A 15,014-nucleotide genomic window follows, 5' to 3' on the forward strand; every position below is an offset into this window, starting at 1 on the left:
CTTTGGTAAGGTGTCTGTCCATCGCTCACATATCATTCTCACAAAAATATCAGCTTAAAACACCCACCAAGTAAGTGAAACGAAAACAGGGTGTTAGAAAAATAAATATTGAGAAAAACAGGAGGACGACTGCGCCCATGTACTGTAGTAGAGAACTTACCAATCAAAATAACCTTTTCTTTCCCAGTTTCTCATCAGTATTTCTTCCCACTTGTCATCACCTTGCGTTATTGAAGTGTTGCTGGTTGATATGGCTATTAGACACTACACGATAGTGTTTGGTAGGCTACTGCAGCCACACAATAAAATTCAATAATGGACAGCTCCACATATAGAGATCTGTTATTTCAGAACTGCTGAGCTTAAGTGGAGTCCAGAAAGCTCATCATCTGACTTTGTAGCCCTTGTGGAACTTGTAGCAACCTGTGCGCTTTCTCAAAAAGCACTAACCTTCCGGGGCCGTTCCTTTCATCCTTGTTTAGGATCGGCCTCAGGCTTCTGAGTGGAAAAAGTTAGAAGGCTCAAGGGAATACAGGAACGGCAACGCACTCAGGGAATACCAGCTAGAAGGCCTCAACTGGCTAACCTTCAACTGGTACAACTCGTAAGTAAACCAGCAACACCTCCTCACTCACAGTGCAACCAAAATGTAACTGCAATACTACCCCAACAGGAAGCTACCCAGCATGCCTTGGGGGTTCTAAATGTGTCTAAAATAGTATTGTATTGCATGTAGTGTGTATTAGAGTGTAAGCATCTATTTCCATCAGCGCATAGTGTGTGTGGTAGTTATGTATGTATGTTTCACGGGTGTTAGTTTGGTATATTGAGGTAGACATTTGGGCTGATAGATTGACTGACTGCATATAAAGAACCCCTTAAGCCATTGAAGATTGTCTCTGGACAAATGTTTTTCATATGAAGTCCCTCTCCCGTCCTTCACAGACGTAACTGTATATTGGCTGATGAGATGGGTCTGGGAAAAACCATCCAGTCCATTACATTCCTCTACGAAATCTACATGAAGGGCATTCAGGGGCCCTTCCTGGTCATCGCCCCGTTATCTACCATTCCCAACTGGGAGAGAGAGTTCCGGTCTTGGACAGAGCTCAATGCTGTGGTCTACCACGGCAGCCAGGCCAGCCGCAGAACCATCCAAGCCTATGAGATGTACTTCAGAGATGCACAGGTAAACAGAGTAGATTATGGCACATCAGACGATACGTTTTGTCTTTTTTACCTCGCTGGGAGGCATAAATAACATCTCTATGTTAGAAACCCTTCTCTTTTGCATTTTCTTTACATTTTGCCCGAAGGGTAAGATAATAAAGGGGGCGTATCGCTTCCACGCTGTGATCACCACCTTTGAGATGATTCTGGCCGACTGTCCGGAGCTTCGCGGCATCCCATGGCGCTGTGTGGTTATAGACGAAGCCCACCGCTTGAAAAACCGAAACTGCAAACTGTTGGAAGGACTCAAGTTGATGGACATGGTGAGCGTCTTTGATATTGGTATTTACCCATGCAGCACATATACTGTATGATGATATGATATGAGATGAGGAAAGTTATACTGTACACTATATCGCCACTGGCCATCTCTGTACTTGTCTGTGATTCTCTCTTTTCTTTGTGGCAAATTGCAGCCTGGCCTTCCAAGTCTTCTTGCTAATGAGTGCTTTGCATCTTCTGGGGTAGCCGTAGTACTTTTGTTGATGAGGTCTTCTATGAAGAGCAGCTAGTGACACTTTCAGTCCTGTTGCTGATGCCGCTATCACATGTCACACTTGTTGAGGCTCTTTCTTTACGTCTGTCACAATGTTTTGGCGTCACTTGCTGACGTTTTCCTCAATCTACTTGTTGGACGTCTGTTACTTGGTACACCAGCGGTTTATTTTGTCTACAAGACATTCCAAGTGGTTGGAGAGGCTATGACCAATATGTGTACAGTGGTTCTCATTGGGTTTCCCTCTTCTCGCAGATTTTTTAATCCATAGACAGCGCTCTGATTGTCATTTTGTTTTCACCTCTGAATGCAGTCTCCACAGTCACCACCTATCCGATACCCAGTACCCTGTATGAATCGTGGGTGGGTGGGAATGTGGGGGTGTCACAGGATCTCACGAGATTAAAACGTGATAAAGATTAAAAACTGTCTGGTGGGCACTAGGCCTGGGGCCATAATAAATACATGAATGAGTGAATGAATGGTTTCATCACACAATAAATGAAACGGAAGTGGATAATCAATATATTACCATGAGCATGCGTGACAGGCAGGACGAGGTTTCACTCTGTGCATCGCTTTCAGCACCTTGGCACATTTGTTCCACAAAACAACGGCTTGAACAGAGCGAGCCCTTTTGTCAGCCATACTTTGTCTGGGTGGGTGGAGGCGGGGACACTGGCTTACACGGTGCAAAAGAGCGTTACATAGTAGAAATTAAATGAGTAGATATTTTTAATACTTATTTTCATGATGCTGTTCTTGTAGAGCCAAGCTTGTGCGTGGTCTGGTTCTTGTGAACTGAGTGCCTCATGACACCCTAGTGGGAATCCATTGCATACTTCATCATGTCATTAAAGTCCACTTTTACAAAATTTCTCACTCAGTTTATTTCCTCTCGCTACTTTCACATCCAGGAGCACAAAGTTCTGTTGACAGGAACTCCCCTTCAAAACACTGTGGAGGAGCTTTTCAGCTTGCTCAACTTCTTGGAGCCAGAGCGCTTCCCATCGGAACAAACGTTTATGACTGAATTTGGAGACCTGAAGACTGAAGAACAGGTAAGCGCGTGACACGGGGATGAGTCCAACCTCCGACATCAAACGTGTTCACACTGTCCGTGTGCGACAGGTTCAAAACCTGCAGGGCATTCTCAAGCCCATGATGCTGAGAAGACTAAAGGAGGATGTAGAAAAGAACCTGGCCCCTAAGGAGGAGACCATCATTGAGGTATTTCTATTCTACTTGGGTTGGAGGAGGAATGGGAAATGAAAGGCATCCGTCTCTTTTGTTAGGTGGAGCTTACCAACATCCAGAAGAAGTACTATCGAGCCATTCTGGAGAAGAACTTTTCCTTCCTGTCTAAAGGAGGTGCAGGAGGAGGCGGTGGGAGTGGTGGAAGCGGGTCTAGTGTCCCCAACCTCCTCAACACTATGATGGAGCTAAGGAAATGTTGTAACCACCCATACCTCATTAACGGTATACATGCTAACCCCTGAAGAAACCACATCCGCTCTTGTGGTTTCCCGTTTATATTTTTGCTTCTGTCATGCAGGAGCTGAAGAGAAGATCATTGAGGAGTTTCGGGACGCCCACGTGGGAGCAGACATGCCCGACATGGCCCTTCAAGCAATGGTCCACGCTGCCGGGAAGCTGGTGCTCATTGACAAGCTGCTGCCCAAGCTGAAGGCGGGTGGGCACCGAGTCTTAGTTTTCAGTCAGATGGTCCGCTGTCTGGACATCTTGGAGGATTATCTCATCCAGAAACGGTGAGAAGGCTTTCAAATAGGTTTGGCACAGGCATTGATGTTGACTATAAACCTCTCCGGGGGCTTCTTTGTGCCCAGCTATCCCTACGAGCGTATTGATGGCAGAGTTCGTGGTAATTTGCGACAAGCTGCAATCGACCGGTTCTCCAGACCAGATTCGGACCGCTTTGTCTTCCTGCTGTGCACGAGAGCTGGCGGACTCGGCATTAATCTGACCGCTGCAGATACCTGCATTATCTTTGATTCTGACTGGAACCCTCAGAACGACCTGCAGGTTCTTTAAAAACCCTACCGACCATTTAAGCCACGATGAAGGCCTTACAAATGTGATGTGATGTGTTCTAAAGATCCAAATCCATCCATCTACAGGCCCAGGCAAGGTGTCATCGTATTGGCCAGTCCAAAGCAGTCAAAATCTACCGACTGATCACCAGGAACAGTTACGAGAGGGAGATGTTCGACAAGGCCAGTCTGAAGCTGGGTTTGGACAAGGCTGTCCTCCAGAGTATGAGCGGGCGTGAGAATGCCAACAGCGGGGTAAGATAGATCGCACACATCCGGTACACCCAGCAGTAAGCTCACTGGGAGAAGACATGACACCAAGTGTTACTCCTCTTCCAGGTCCAGCAATTGTCCAAGAAAGAAATTGAAGACCTACTGAGAAAAGGAGCATATGGCGCTCTTATGGATGAGGAGGATGAAGGCTCCAAATTCTGTGAGGAAGACATTGACCAGATCCTTCAGAGACGCACCCACACCATCACCATCGAGTCTGAAGGCAAAGGCTCCACCTTTGCCAAGGTGAGGACCCTACTGGTCCAAACAACAGACTTCTTATCGTGTGCATGCTGGTGTTGACTTTCCTTGTCTTCCTGTAGGCCAGTTTTGTTGCACCCGGTAACAGGACAGACATTTCTCTGGAGGATCCAGACTTCTGGCAGAAATGGGCTAAGAAGGCAGAACTGGACCTGGATGCCATCAATGGACGGGTAAGACACGTAAAAACACCTGCATCCTGCTCATCTGGAATGTAAAATCATTCCTATGCACCTTTGCTGCCATCATCACATACTGCAGTGGAACCCGCTTACCTCCACATCCCTCGGACTGGTCAGCTGACCTCAGCATAGGCGGTTGTTGACAGCCCAAATCATGTTTACTGGTGACCTTTGCCAGACATAAGGAGAATGGGTTAGGATTTCACACGGTTTTCTCCATCTGTGCATATATTTCCTTTCAATGTTCTATTTTCATATGATATTGTAGCGACGAGCTGTGCTTCGAGGTTTGGACCATAGGGGGCAGTGGCGTTTGCCTGCTTGTTTAGAGCCAGCCCAAGAGAGAAGAGTTGCTGTGAAGTCTACAGTGTGCTTTTGTAGACTCCAAGAAGAGGATGAGTTGTCATTCAGCTGACATTACAATATTTTATACAGTAGATACATTCCAAGACAACTCTCCAATGGTGAAAAAACATCAAAATGTACATTTTTGACCGCCCCCCCAACTCTCTAGTTTGATGTCCCATTTGGCATCAACATTTGCAACCAAAATGACTTATTTTTAATAGAGTAGATTCAGCTTCAGAACCCTCCCGTGTCTCGCTCCAATTGCCATTGTTGATGATGAAGTAAGATGACGGATGAACAGATGGAATGGGAGGCACTTCGTAGCCTTTAGCCTGGTCATCAGGTTAAAGGTTAGCAGGTTAGCGAAGGCGTTTCTCCAATACGCCACACTGCTTGCCTGCTGTCATTACAGTAATAATGGATCGTATATGAACTTGTGTTCCCCCACTGCAAGTTCTGAGGCTGGATTGACTGTTTCCATAGCCAAACAAACTTGTGCATCTCATAGCCAGCACACACCTTTGGTGCGTTCAAGGACCAACATACCCATTGCAGTAAGAACCATGACAGACAGCACCTTTTTATAATAAGACAATGGCGTGGGATTGGTGAGTTGTTCACGTTGGACTCGTGTACTGTTGCCTGTCACTATAACACATTTTGCTGGACGATCATTGTCCTACGAATTATTGCCGATAAGCGATATTATTGTCAACATGATTTTTTCATGAATGTAATGGTAATATATGGCATACTAATGCAAGTACACTGTATCAGAAGCAATAAACTTTCATTTCTCAAGAACATTTCACATTCTAATTGGATTGTCAAGCTTTTCAATAAAATAAACACCATACTAAATTAAACAGACAAAAAAAAAAACAAAGGACTGTTTCTTTTATTAAAAATTGCACAAAGATAAAAATCACAATAAATTTGAAAGAAATAACCTGCTACTCTGAAATTCAGTGCGTCAATGCAAACGTCAACTCATTTGCTTATAGACTTCCTTAATTCACTGTTATCACTGTGTGTGGAATTGCTGTTTACGTTTAATGGGGTGTCAGGTTTTGTGGGAGTTTGATCAAAGTACCGTAATTTCCATTGTATAAGCCGCACCCACTAAAGTTGGAGAAAAAACTAGATTTATACATATATAAGTGGCACCACACTATAAGCTGCACATGTTCATGTCATAAAATGTCATATTGTGGCATGCACAAGTCCGTGACATCCAGGCAGCACTTTGACAGCAGCCAATGATGACCTATGAAAAGACTCACAACGAGCTCGTCAACCCATTGGAAATCACAGGTCGTCATTACGCAATATAACAATTTGACTCACGGTGTCATCTTACAAGGAACACTAAACTCATCACACAGCAACTTTACACTCAAAAAACACCTAGGAAATATACAAACATGTACCAATAGTTTAAAATGGCAAATATTTTAACATCTACCCATAATGCATTACTGCCAGAAGAGCAGTTCAATGGAGGACAAGCAACATAGGTAGATGGCGCTGCAGTGCTGCCTCTGTCCACCAAAGGGAGTCCAGAGGGAGGCTGATGTCATTGCTCAGACGCAATGCATTATGGGAAAACTACTTATATTTTCATTTTAAACTGTGTTAAGATGACACGGTGAGTCAGACTGTTATATTGTGATCCTGTTATATACAATATAATGACCTCCTGTGATTTCCAGTGGCTTGACGAGCTCTAACGACCCCAACCCTTACTGACTCGCAAGCGGCACAGTATTCAAACAATTAGTAGTAGTTGTCAAGTAAAGGAGATGTCACAAGATTAGAATTTAGCCATAGATTAGCCGCACCGCTGTATAAGCAGCAGGGTTCAAAGTTTAAGAAAAAGGTACGTAGTGGCTTATACACCAGAATTTATGTTTGGATGCTTGGTGCACAATGAGGTGTTATATCACTGAAATGTAAGTTCCAGCGTTTTATGTGCTTTATTTCATTGTCTTTGTCACAACCTTTTCCGTGTCACGTGTCAGGACGATGCACAAACAGGCTGAAATGTACACACAACAGGCGCCAAGAAAGTATTCCATCGTGTAGCGCACGACACACACAGCTAGTAAGTAGTGCACTCGCTGGAGTGTAGCGAAGAGACTGGATGACTGACGGGAGGGTTCACTCACTGCATCCATTCTGCTTTGTGCCTAGGGTGACCGATGCACAGGGTGAACTCTAGTCATCCAGCCTGTTTGGTAGAGAGAGGAGGAAAAGAAACATGCATGCACATGTCAATTTATTGAGGCCGGCAAAATGATCCAGTGTGTTTTTATTTATGGTGTGGTGAATTGATGTATTGCTCATGGTGACGGGCCTACTTGTGCTGTTCTTGCTTTGTGTGTGTACATGCGTTTGAGAGTAAGCTGCTTAACTCCACTTAGCAGATGCCTGCAGGCTACACAGGCATCACTCCAGAAACCAAACCATACACTCACCAGAACACAGTAACTGTTTAATGTCCTTCACTTGTCTCCCATTATTTTTGGACTTGTCTCCCTTGTTGCCTGTTTTGAGGAGTCTCTGTTGGAGCACTTGGGCTGCTCCCCTGGGACTTCTTACTGTGTGATGTTGAAATGGAAACCACTGCAGCCCTATGTGATCATTGTTGAGCCAACTACTGCCCTGCGTGCGCGTACAGTATTTATGTGCTGGTAAAGGATGAAACAAAATGTTATTCATTAGACGACATCATCATTACACTTTGTGCGAGCTGACGAGCAATTTTCACACCATCAGGAATGAAAATACTGCTACAGAAGATGCCCCCCATTTTCATGGCTTTATGAAAGGACAACAAGTGTACAAGGAGACTTTAAACGGATGAAGCATCTCGAATTAAGACCCTTTCTGTCATTTTTTCCACTCAGAACACGCTGGTGATCGACACGCCGCGAGTAAGGAAGCAGACGCGGCACTACAGCAGCGTGAAAGAGGACGAGATGATGGAGTTCTCAGAGCTGGAGAGCGAAGAGGATGAACCCAGTCGGCCGGTGTCCAAACCGCGACGGCCCCAAGACAGAGCTCAGGGCTACCCGCGATCCGAGTGCTTCAGGGTGGAGAAGAACCTACTAGTCTACGGGTATGTTTGCCATTCTTTAGCTGTGACAATTTCCAGCTTTACTGCAAAAATATCACGTAAATGTGATGCGGCACATCTGAGACATCAAAATTGCACTGTTGAATGGTTCTTAAAGGGTCCCTGACATGATTGATCAACATTACTTAAATATGTTCTATATTGTTTGTAATTATGTTCTACCTTGTTCCATTTTTGAACGGTAAATTTGTAAAAAATTATACTTATAGTCGATGGCGCCAGCCATGACAAGCTAGCCCTCGCTGTTCAATCTCATTTCTGGAAGTGATGCCATTTGAGTACTATGACTCAGGTAAACAAACATGGCGGCATACGAGACGGAGGATGTTTACAGTCATTATAGCGAAGATTTCAGATATGTGTCAGCAGTTTTTGAGGAGGGACAAACATTTGGAGATGAAATAGAGAACTTTTAGAACATGGACTTAAGCCTTAAGACATGGAGATGAAGATTAGTCACCTTAAAGACACAGAATGGGAAGTGGAAATGACTCTGGAGTTGCTTATCCTTCAATTACTCTTTTAAATCGGCTTCTTAATGAGCGTAAAGACGTCTTTATAGCCTGATTTATTTCACATTGCGTCGGCATTGCAACCACCGTCTCCACCCCCACAGTAAACATGGCTGTGAAAAGATGTTTATATAACATGTATAATGCTTTACAGCCTTGTCGCCCTCATGGAATCGTGTTTAAAAGACATTATGTAAACAAGACATGACTGACCCTGTTCTGTGCCAACTTTGACATTGTTTTTCTGGTCTTTTTTTTTTTTTCTATGTACCATCAGAATAGCATCCTTTTTTCAAAATGTGTTTTGGCGTACTTTTAAGCCAAATGCTTCTTGTAAAGGTGTTTGTTCACAGCAGTCATAAGTGACGTGATCACTGCAAAGAACGGAACTGTAGGCAGGCGTCCATCTGTCTCTCCTTCTTTGCATTTGCTTTGTCCATTGTTGTCTTAAACCTCTTTTGGGAAAAGAAAACAAACTTACAGTATCGCTGGGATACTGTGAACATCCAGCAGCAACACAATATTGTGGCATGACTACTATTTGATTGAAAAATATACTAACCAAGTCCACCATCTACCTCCACAAGCGTTTGTTTACCCCACTTCAGCTGAGAGGCCTCACCCCGATCATGTAATTTCCCGAAATGAAGCTGAACTGCAATACTTTGTCACGGGTAGCGCCATTAACTATAAAAGTCATTTTTGCAAATTTACCGTTTGCTTTCAAAAATGGAAAAACGTAGAACATCATTACAAACAATGGTAAATTTCACTTGTATAGCGCTTTGACACGGCTAGCACATTTACCTACCCGATGACGCAGCATCAGGAGCAACTGGGGTTCCAGTATCTTGCCTTCAGGTTGGGAGACGAGCACTCTACCACCTGAGCCATGCCACCCCCAATATACAGTATGTATAACATGCACGATATATAACATGCTTAAGCAAAGTTGAGTGATGTCAGGGAGCCTTTTAAAGGCTTGTAGGTGCATGAAGCTGATTATCAAATGAATGATACTGAAATCGGTCAACCAGTTGCAACACAAAAGCCTCCCATTGAGTGAAGCACGGTGCTGTTCTGACACACTTGCAACACGTATAGAGAGAGCCTGTCCATTTTCATGGCTGACTGGATGCGACTGTGTGTGCGAGGAACGGCGGCGCTAGTTAGATGCCGACGTTGTTATTGTTACAGTCTAGTCTTGTGGCCTGAGGCTGTAGGACACGACAACACACTGGCTGATGGCGTGCGTTGTCTCCAGTGGACGCTCTGTCGTCCTTTCCCATCACACGTCAGTCCCTCTCACTTGTCCGCCATTTTATCCTCTCTCCGATCCCAGTAAGGTCAGTTCACATGCTTCAATGGACATTGAAAAACAACCTCGCTCGGAACAGGGTGAAAGAGACCGACCCACTGCCACACAAGCTTTACTTGCTTTGGGAGGTAGTGGGAGAGGTTGTTGTGCAGCGTGATGTGGACTTTCATGAAAGAATGAGATCATACTGGCACGAAATTACAAGTCACTGTGACTAATATTAATCTTAATAGTACAGTAATAATTCATTTATCATGGTTAATTGGTTCCAGAACAGACAGTGATGAGAATTTCCACCCTTCTAAATACACTTTTTAACATGATTAAGAGTCCTCTAGACACGAAATCACGCCCATATACTGCACGTAGTCACCTTTACACTCCTATTATCCAGTACAGCAGACATAAGAGAAAATAAGACATTTAAGACGCAGAAACCTGTTTACCACCTTCTAAATACACCTACATTTCTTGTCAATAACACCCCTATAGTCACCTTTATACTTTAATATAGCAGACTTAAGAAAATAAGTCATTTAAGGCATAAACAAGACTGGTGCTCATGTGTGTTGCTGTAAATGTGTTCTGGTGCTGGGGGAGCAGAGTGAACTGGGGGGTTACAAGTTTAGTTTTAGGTTGCCTGTGTTAGGGATTACTGTGCCTGTTGTGAGATCATTCAAACCTGCAATAAACACCTGTTTGGTGATTGTGTGTCTTAGTACTACAGTACTCAGTACAGTACTGAGTATTACAGTAACATGAGTCACACCTAGTGACCAGTGTACGAATGTGTGAATGCCCTATATTTGTATTTTCTTTTAGCTGTTTTCATGCGTGAAAATGCTTCATTTAGGCAAAGGATACGTAAGATTTGCTTTAATGTGCATAATTTGACTAATAGGCCATATTCAACCACAAAACATCACCATTTATTCATTTATGACTGAAAAGCCATAGTGAAGCTGTGAAAAGTGTCTGACTATTTTGTCATTATCACGAGACGAGATGATACGCAAGATTGGGTCTATGAGAACGAGACAAGATTTTAACTTGAATGATAAAATATATGGCAATTTACAAATAGAATTTCTACTACGTTACACAATTCTGCACTCTGTGTGTATGCTAGCGAGGTAACGAGACCATATGACTGACAAAAGGGCTCACTCCGTTCATGCCGTTGTTCTTTGAACAAATGCGCCAAGGTGCTGAAAGCAATACGTTGAACCCTCTTCCTGCCAGTTTGGAAGCTACAGACATGCATGCATTTATGTATGTATTATTGTCCCAGGCCTAGTGCCAAGAAGTCTTGTCACGTTTTAATCTTGCCCTAACATTGTCTCTTCAGGTGGGGTAGGTGGAGTGACATCCTGGCTCACGGTCGCTTCAAGCGCCCCCTGAAAGAGGCTGACGTGGAGACGATCTGCCGAGCCCTTCTGGCTTACTGCTTATTGCATTACCGTGGGGACGAGAACATCAAGAGCTTTATCTGGGACCTGATAACCCCGAGTCAAGATGGCACCACCAAGACGCTGACCAACCACTCTGGTAACTGCACATATTGTGTGCTATATCTTTCATGCATGTAACTTGTGGTGTAAATAATAGTAACATGCATGTGGACTCCAGTGCTACCTTAGAGACCCTTGAGATGAGGACATCCACCACAAACGCCTTCTGCTGTCATCCAGTGCAGTTCAACTTCACTTACTTCTAAACCATTCATAAACAATACCTTTGCATTGTTTTGGTACTAAATGCTAACTTCCGATTCGAGATGGAAATTTTTGTGGTAGACCATTCCAAGCGCATCTAGACTCACGGGTTACCGGTCCATTCAAAAAGCATATCTTTTTACAACACAAGCATTTCAAGCAAACCATTCCATTGGATACGATTCAACGATTCGTCTTTTGTAGACGTATGAAGGTGTCATTGTTACGTTCTTAAGAGCACATCATATCCCCAAGCATGCCGTAAGGCAGGGGTCCCCAACCACCAGGCTGCAGGGAATGTTCAGGCGTAATGATAAAAAAAATATATTTTTAAATAACTACATCAAATTTGATGTCAATTGGTATGAGTTTTGGAAATATGGGCCATCATTTTATTAAAAAAATAATGTACTGTTTTTGCATGTTGGTTGCAAACAGCCATTTGTCCCACTTGGTTGCCTGGTCCTTGAGCACACCATCTAACTGGCAATTTTTAGCCTTTTTCTTTCACCTTTCTTTTTTCCTTTCACATTATATTTATTCAACCAGATATCCGGTCCCATCGGTTTATCCTTCACAAGCCTACTTAGGACCAAAACCACTCAGCAGTTTCCGCTGCCACACTGTTTGCAGGTCTGTCTACACCGGTGCCTCGAGGCAGAAAGGGCAAAAAAGGAAAAGCCACAGCGCCAGCCCCGCAGACACCAAGAGCAGATTGGCTCGCCAGCTGTAATCCCGACCATCTACTGCAAGAGGACAGCTACAAGAGACACTTGAAGCATCACTGTAACAAGTATGTTGTAAAAAAACAAGCAAGGCAGTTGGATGCTAGCTTCCTTGATGGTGTCTGTTGTCCAAAGGTGCCACATACTTTCTCTGCCTCACTAAGAAGGAACTTGTTTTTCTTTGTTTGTGTGCACACCTGGCTGTGTGCCAGGCAAGCACAGGAAGTGGACACGCATGTATTCATATATGTACATAGAAAGTGTATACACACACACACTTGGGGGTGATTATGTGGTGCCATCTGCTAGGCTACAGCACAGTGTTGTGTGGCTAATCAGGCCTGGCACATTGATGGATGATCATAGAGACGCTGCCAGCAAACACACACACACACACACACTCACACACTGCACAATGGGTACCAAGCGACTTCCTTTATGCCCTTCTCCCTCTTTGCTGTATCTACAAAGTTGCGGGTTCCCTCCTGATGGGCTGACGGCCACTCTGTCCTCTCAGTTCTCCTGCCCTCTTGGCTCCTCCCATCCACCACCACTCCCACACGTAACGTCACAAGTAGAGCTGAGCCCATCTTAATTGGTCGTGACTGGTGACCAGTAAGGAGTCCATAGCAACATGGCATTAAATTTCATGGCAGTAAGATGGCACGATTCCTTTTAGAGATGAAATATGAAAATACACAACATCTCACAATATTAAAATGTGGCAAGACTGTCTGGTGGGCACTAGGACCATAATAAATAAATCAAATCATCACACAATAAATGAAGATGAAGAGGATGATCAATATATTGCCATTTGCATGCATGTCTGGCAGGAAGAGAGTTCACTCTGTGCATAGCTTTCAGCACCTTGGCGCGTGCGTTCTATGAAACAGCGGCATGAACGGAGTGAGCCCTTTTGTCAGTCATACAGCCTCTTTACTTGGCTGGGTGGAGGCGGGGCCGCTCCCATACACAGAGTGCAGAAGAGTGTGGTACAATATTTTGTCGTATATGTTTTTAAATATTTATTTTATTGCACTTTTCTGAAGAGTAAATCTCGTCTCATTCTGATAGACCCAGTCTGGTCTGGTAACACCCCTAGAAGAGCCATGTATAAAATAAAAATGTCTGTGAAGGCTAATGAGTACACTGGGCTGCCAACAAGCCAAAAGCTTCTCCTTTTCTTTCTTTTCCACTTTATTTGTCCATTGAGCATTTTGCGCTGTCTTGACTTGAAACTTTGTGTGCCAGGGTGTTGCTGAGGGTGAGGATGCTGTATTATCTGAGACAGGAGGTTATTGGAGATCAGGCTGAACGCATCCTGGATGGTGCTGACTCAAGGTTCGTATCATTGAAGTAGTCCTTAAAGTTTGTCATTTCTTGTCTTCATCTGATTTTCTTGCGGCCTGCTTCAAAAGACTTGGATTTTTTAAAATCTTGTTGCAAAACCTGGATTAATGGTGTTTATGTGCAATGTGTGGAAATCCAAGTTTTCATCTTATGATGCTGCTAAAATCTGTGACCGGGAAAATGACTTGATTTGCCCACACAGCCAGACCGAGGTCTCTGCATATAAGACCAGGAGGCCGTTGCAGTTTGATGGTGCTATGAATTATTACTTAGCGTATTTTCCTCTCTTCAAGTGGCCTCTTTGGCAGCCTCCGTTCCCCGTCTGACACAAACACGGGGCCTCTGTGAAATGATCTGGGGGGAAGTGGATATTTACTGCATATCTGACCTATTTTGGGTCATTTGTCATCATGTGTGGCGGCCTACTCTGGTCACATTTTTGCCTTTCCATCTCAACCTGACTGCCGAATCTTCATCACTGTCACATTGTGTCATAAGAAATGTGGGACCACACGTTATTAAAGCGTATTTGCGTATGGTGGGCAGCAGTGGTTGAGCAGGTCGTCCAGAAATGGGAAGGTTTGCTGTTCGGTCCTCGCTCCCTCCACTCACTCACTGTCATCATGGAACTTCACCCACCTTGCCTGCAGTGCTGCCCACACTGGTCGTATATGGAGCCAATTGGCAGCCCCGCTTCCGTCAGACTACCCCAGGACTGAGGAATGAATGAATAATGGCGTCACTTCATTGTGAAGTGCTTTGGGTGCTACAGTATGTAAATGCTAATCCATTATTATTATTATTATTATTAACAGAACATGAAGTTATTGACTTACGGGTGTTGGTTTCATTTTGTGTGTGCCTTATAACATGCACAGGCAATTACTTGTTGATTTTTTTAAAAAAAAGCACTCCTGTTTGGTGATTTGAAAGGTAATACATTGTATTAGATGTGTAAGGATGCAGTCATTCCTTGCCACATCGCACCCTCACTCGTGCTTTTGCAAATATTACTCCATTTTCACGTATTCTTGGCCTAAATGAAGCATTTTTAAGCATAAAAAGCCTAAATGAACGTAATACAAATAGAATTTAAGGGATTAAAGGACTGTGATGAACTGTAGTCTACACTGGCCACTAGGTGTCTCTAGTAGCACATCAGACTTGTATGACCTGTTTGAATGACCTCACAACAGGCACAATAATAATTAGTATCCTCATAATAACACGGGGTATGTGATGTGGCTGTACTTCAGCCAAAACTTAACTCTGAATCCCGATGTCACTCACTGTCCACACATCTGGAGGACATTACTGAAACACGCACACGCATGAGTCTTATTCACGTCTAAAATGGCTTCTTTTCTCTGATTACGTCTCCTATATTGGATAATAGGAGTTTATGGGGTGT

General features: G+C 43.9%; 1 protein-coding gene across 5 annotated transcripts in view; it reads left to right on the top strand.

Annotated features, from left to right (window-relative positions):
- The window catches only part of chd7 (chromodomain helicase DNA binding protein 7), an 83,179-nt gene that overhangs the window by 41,869 nt on the left and 26,296 nt on the right, over nucleotides 1–15,014 (top strand). For all 5 annotated transcript variants that reach the window (XM_054800467.1, XM_054800505.1, XM_054800495.1 and 2 more), the window contains exons 12-26: nucleotides 483–604; nucleotides 946–1,189; nucleotides 1,317–1,493; nucleotides 2,644–2,787; nucleotides 2,858–2,956; nucleotides 3,022–3,205; nucleotides 3,282–3,495; nucleotides 3,574–3,769; nucleotides 3,865–4,032; nucleotides 4,117–4,296; nucleotides 4,374–4,484; nucleotides 7,751–7,962; nucleotides 11,159–11,358; nucleotides 12,159–12,318; nucleotides 13,505–13,594. In XM_054800467.1, the coding sequence (XP_054656442.1) occupies nucleotides 483–604; nucleotides 946–1,189; nucleotides 1,317–1,493; nucleotides 2,644–2,787; nucleotides 2,858–2,956; nucleotides 3,022–3,205; nucleotides 3,282–3,495; nucleotides 3,574–3,769; nucleotides 3,865–4,032; nucleotides 4,117–4,296; nucleotides 4,374–4,484; nucleotides 7,751–7,962; nucleotides 11,159–11,358; nucleotides 12,159–12,318; nucleotides 13,505–13,594 (2,501 nt within the window). The remainder of the gene's footprint in view (nucleotides 1–482; nucleotides 605–945; nucleotides 1,190–1,316; nucleotides 1,494–2,643; nucleotides 2,788–2,857; nucleotides 2,957–3,021; nucleotides 3,206–3,281; nucleotides 3,496–3,573; nucleotides 3,770–3,864; nucleotides 4,033–4,116; nucleotides 4,297–4,373; nucleotides 4,485–7,750; nucleotides 7,963–11,158; nucleotides 11,359–12,158; nucleotides 12,319–13,504; nucleotides 13,595–15,014) is intronic.

This window comes from Dunckerocampus dactyliophorus, chromosome 2 (genome assembly GCF_027744805.1).
Source record: "Dunckerocampus dactyliophorus isolate RoL2022-P2 chromosome 2, RoL_Ddac_1.1, whole genome shotgun sequence".
In the NCBI taxonomy this organism is placed as follows: Eukaryota; Metazoa; Chordata; class Actinopteri; order Syngnathiformes; family Syngnathidae; genus Dunckerocampus; species Dunckerocampus dactyliophorus.